This window comes from Monoraphidium neglectum, assembly GCF_000611645.1.
Source record: "Monoraphidium neglectum strain SAG 48.87 unplaced genomic scaffold scaffold04462, whole genome shotgun sequence".
In the NCBI taxonomy this organism is placed as follows: domain Eukaryota; kingdom Viridiplantae; phylum Chlorophyta; class Chlorophyceae; order Sphaeropleales; family Selenastraceae; genus Monoraphidium; species Monoraphidium neglectum.
Window position 1 is genome coordinate 1289 of NW_014009167.1, and position 3162 is coordinate 4450.

The window sequence follows — 3162 nt, forward strand, 5'->3', positions numbered from 1 at the left end:
TGATTTGGCTTGCCAGCCTCCAGCCCGCTGAGCCGCCCCATACCCGGAGCTCACACATCCACTCCTCCACCCATGCATGTCGTCAACCCCAGACGACGCGGACGTCCCGGTCTCGGAGGCCGGCAGGTTCGCTGCCGCCGTAACCTCCCACGAGCTGTTGCTGGTAGAGGGCGGCGACCACACGTTCAGCGGGATGGCGGCGCTGCTGCAGGTGGTGCCTAGGGTCGTGGCGTTCCTCTCGGAGGCCGCGGCGGCCTGAGGCAGGGCGAGGCATCTCGCACAGCAGGTCACTACGGTACCATATAAATCTAGTGTGGTGTCTGCTACTCACAAGCTGGCTGCATACTCGATATTTCTCATGTGAGCCAACATTTCTGCTATTTGTTGGCGCAGACATCAAGGCCTCTGGTTCATGCCACCTCCCAGGAGCGTTAGCAGGCCATAACTTGCTGCGAGGATCCCAGCGTTCAAGTGTCGCGATTAGAAATTCCTACATCGCTGGCAGTTACTCTCCCATGCCAGGCGTTCCTGGTCTTCACGCATTACATCGCAATGCATCAATGGCGCAGAGCTGCGTCCACAGCACTGGCGGCTAGGAATGGATGTGACAACGGCGCCCAGCTGTGCTAACCTGCAGGCAGTCGGTGACATTCATCAACCAATTCTGAATTGCCCAAAGCAGCTGTCCTTCGTCCCAGCCCAACTCTGGGGCTGCTCCGCAGGACAGGTGGAAGGAGCGCGGACATGCGTGCGCTGTTGTAGTGAGCATTGTTGCGCCACAGCCAGCGATTTGCCCGCAGGCAGGCGTGGCAAACAACAGTTGTGCACTGCGCAGCACGAATTTGCCTGCACAAGTGCCGAGTGCTAGAAGCAACATTGGATGCGCTCGGTGCTTGCCACTGTCAAGGGGCGGCTGCAGTGCGCGTGGTGTATGCATGTGAGGATGCGTGCGCACACCCCAGGGCGCGACTGCCTACGCTTGTGTGCAGAGCACGGCAAATGCGGGTGGTTATTGCCTAGTTTTCTGATAGGGTTGTTGACTCTTGCCCAGAAGAGGCTAACAACCAAGAAAAGCACGCGTGATGCGCGTGAACAGTTGAAATGCCGCAGCAGCCCGACGGCGCTGACGCTTGGCGCTTTTGCACACAGAGATGCGGTTCAAAGGCATGGAGGCCCTGCTGGAGAGGGCTGACGAAAGACGCCGCGATCGCGCGCGAGGCGTGCTCCGTGCCACATTAATGATGATGGCTCTTGCTGATGACCAACGGTGCGGCGCAGGTTTGTCTGGAGCCGCGCGGGGTTGAGCTAGGGAGCCGATACTCCTGAGTGCACGGCAAGAGCGTACTCGCCAGACCTGTGCTGTGACTCTCTCCTCTCGTGATAAGTACTTGGACATACGGTCGGTGTGCCCTGGCGCACAGCAAAAGGTGCGCCTCAGGGTGGGCCCGCCTGCCGATCAGATGGCCATGCTTGCGCCCCGCATGCAGAGAGCAGGCCCACATACTCTGGACACATAAATCACATGTGAGGCATGTGTGTGTTGGCGGTTTGATGAAGACAAAGGTGCGCACTGTCTGTGCCAGCTGGGCCATGTGTGCAGCCTGCACAGGTTGGCTGCTGCCAGCTAGCCAGCAGCTGAGCGCTTGGCTGGACAGCCAGGAGTCGTGCGTCAGCCGTGGTTGTTGATCATGTGGACAGTGCGTGTGTGTGTGTGTGTGTGCTGCCTTGCACGGCCAGCGCATGTGACACGGGTGTGCTTGTGCATCCTCACAACAAAGGGTTTCCAAGCCCATGAAAGAGATGGTTGGGCAAGGATGAGAGCACATGTGGGGGCGTCGCAGCTGTTAGTGCTTCATGCTGCTCAAAGACGCATCATGATGCACAGAGGTGCCTGGGCTTGACAGCAGCTGTACACCTTCTGTTCGGGAGTCTGCGACTCGAGCGGATGGGGGGACTTGTCTCACGCCGCCCGCTGTAGCAAATAATGCAAAAAGCGACGGCGTTTGACCGCAAAGCGGAGCGCCACCAATCGCGTCAGGGTTTAGGGCTGGGGACGGCTTAAATTGAGGTCCGCAAGGCACTTTTCAGCATCGAGCGGCGCCACTCCTGAAGGACCGCGAAACCAGCGGCGCCGACGGGGATGCAAACAGCCTGGTTGGCGCCGCCCCTGCGGCCGGCGCCCCACCACCGACATGCGCTGCGGCCGCTGGCGCTCTGCTCTCCGCAACCGCCGCCGCTGCAGATGCCACGCGGCGCTCCGAGGCCCCAATCAGAGTGTCCAGGACAAGAGCGAGCCCCCACAGGCCAAGGAGCGTGGCCGAGGTTATGGCAAACATGATCCGGGCGCCAAATGCCTGGAAGAGCTGGCCTCCAATTATGCCGCCGAGACCGGGTCCAAAGCCCAGGCACATTGCGCTGAAGACAGACTGCAAAGGTTGGATTGGCGGTGTTGTATAATGAGGTGATGAGGTGGGATCGATCGACAGCACCCTGATGAGGAGATAAGATAGGGTTCTATGAACGACTCTTGTGAAGACTTGTGAACATTCAGACTGCAGAGACCACTTTTCTGTGTGCGAGAATCAGCAGGATGCCAGAGCAGGGTGTGGTTTCTGGGGGCAGTTTGAGTGCTGTACATGTTGCAGGGCAAGGTGCCGTGAAGCTGTCGCCGCACCTGCATCGACGTGTTCAGCGACGGCGGGGCAATACGCTTGCAGTTGACGATGCCGGCACCCCAGGCAGTGGCGAACGTGACGCCTGCAGCGGCGTGATGAGCGCGCGAGAAGGAGTCAGCTGAGTTGATTGGCCGTTGCGACACGTGCAAAGCAGCCACCTGACTGCCGATTACGAGCAGGCCCCACCCTGGCAGCTGCACTCGGAAAATCGACCTGGTTTCCAGCTGTTGCGCCGGACTGGCAGATGATCCTCCCTGCACGCCGCAACCAAAGCCGCTCACCATGCAGCAACTCCACCGGCAGCACAGCCCAGGGCGTGGGGGCCATCGGCAGCAGCGCGTAGCTCCCAATGCGCACCGCCATCAGGAAGGCGCTGAAGTTCATCACCAGGGACACAGGGACGCGCGACAGCAGCGCGGCCTGGAACTGGAAGGCGGGGGCCTCCGTCAGGATGGAGAACTGCGGGGGCCGGCGAGGGGGGGGGGGG

The 3162-nt window shown here is 60.6% G+C and overlaps 1 protein-coding gene across 1 annotated transcript; it reads right to left on the reverse strand.

Annotated features, from left to right (window-relative positions):
- Positions 1-2956: 2956 nt before the first annotated feature.
- Positions 2957-3134, reverse strand: MNEG_14405 (hypothetical protein; the record flags this gene model as incomplete). Its single annotated transcript, XM_014037123.1, has 1 exon — positions 2957-3134. A coding segment is annotated over one exon (178 nt), but the record flags the coding sequence as incomplete, so codon positions are not given.
- Positions 3135-3162: the final 28 nt, after the last annotated feature.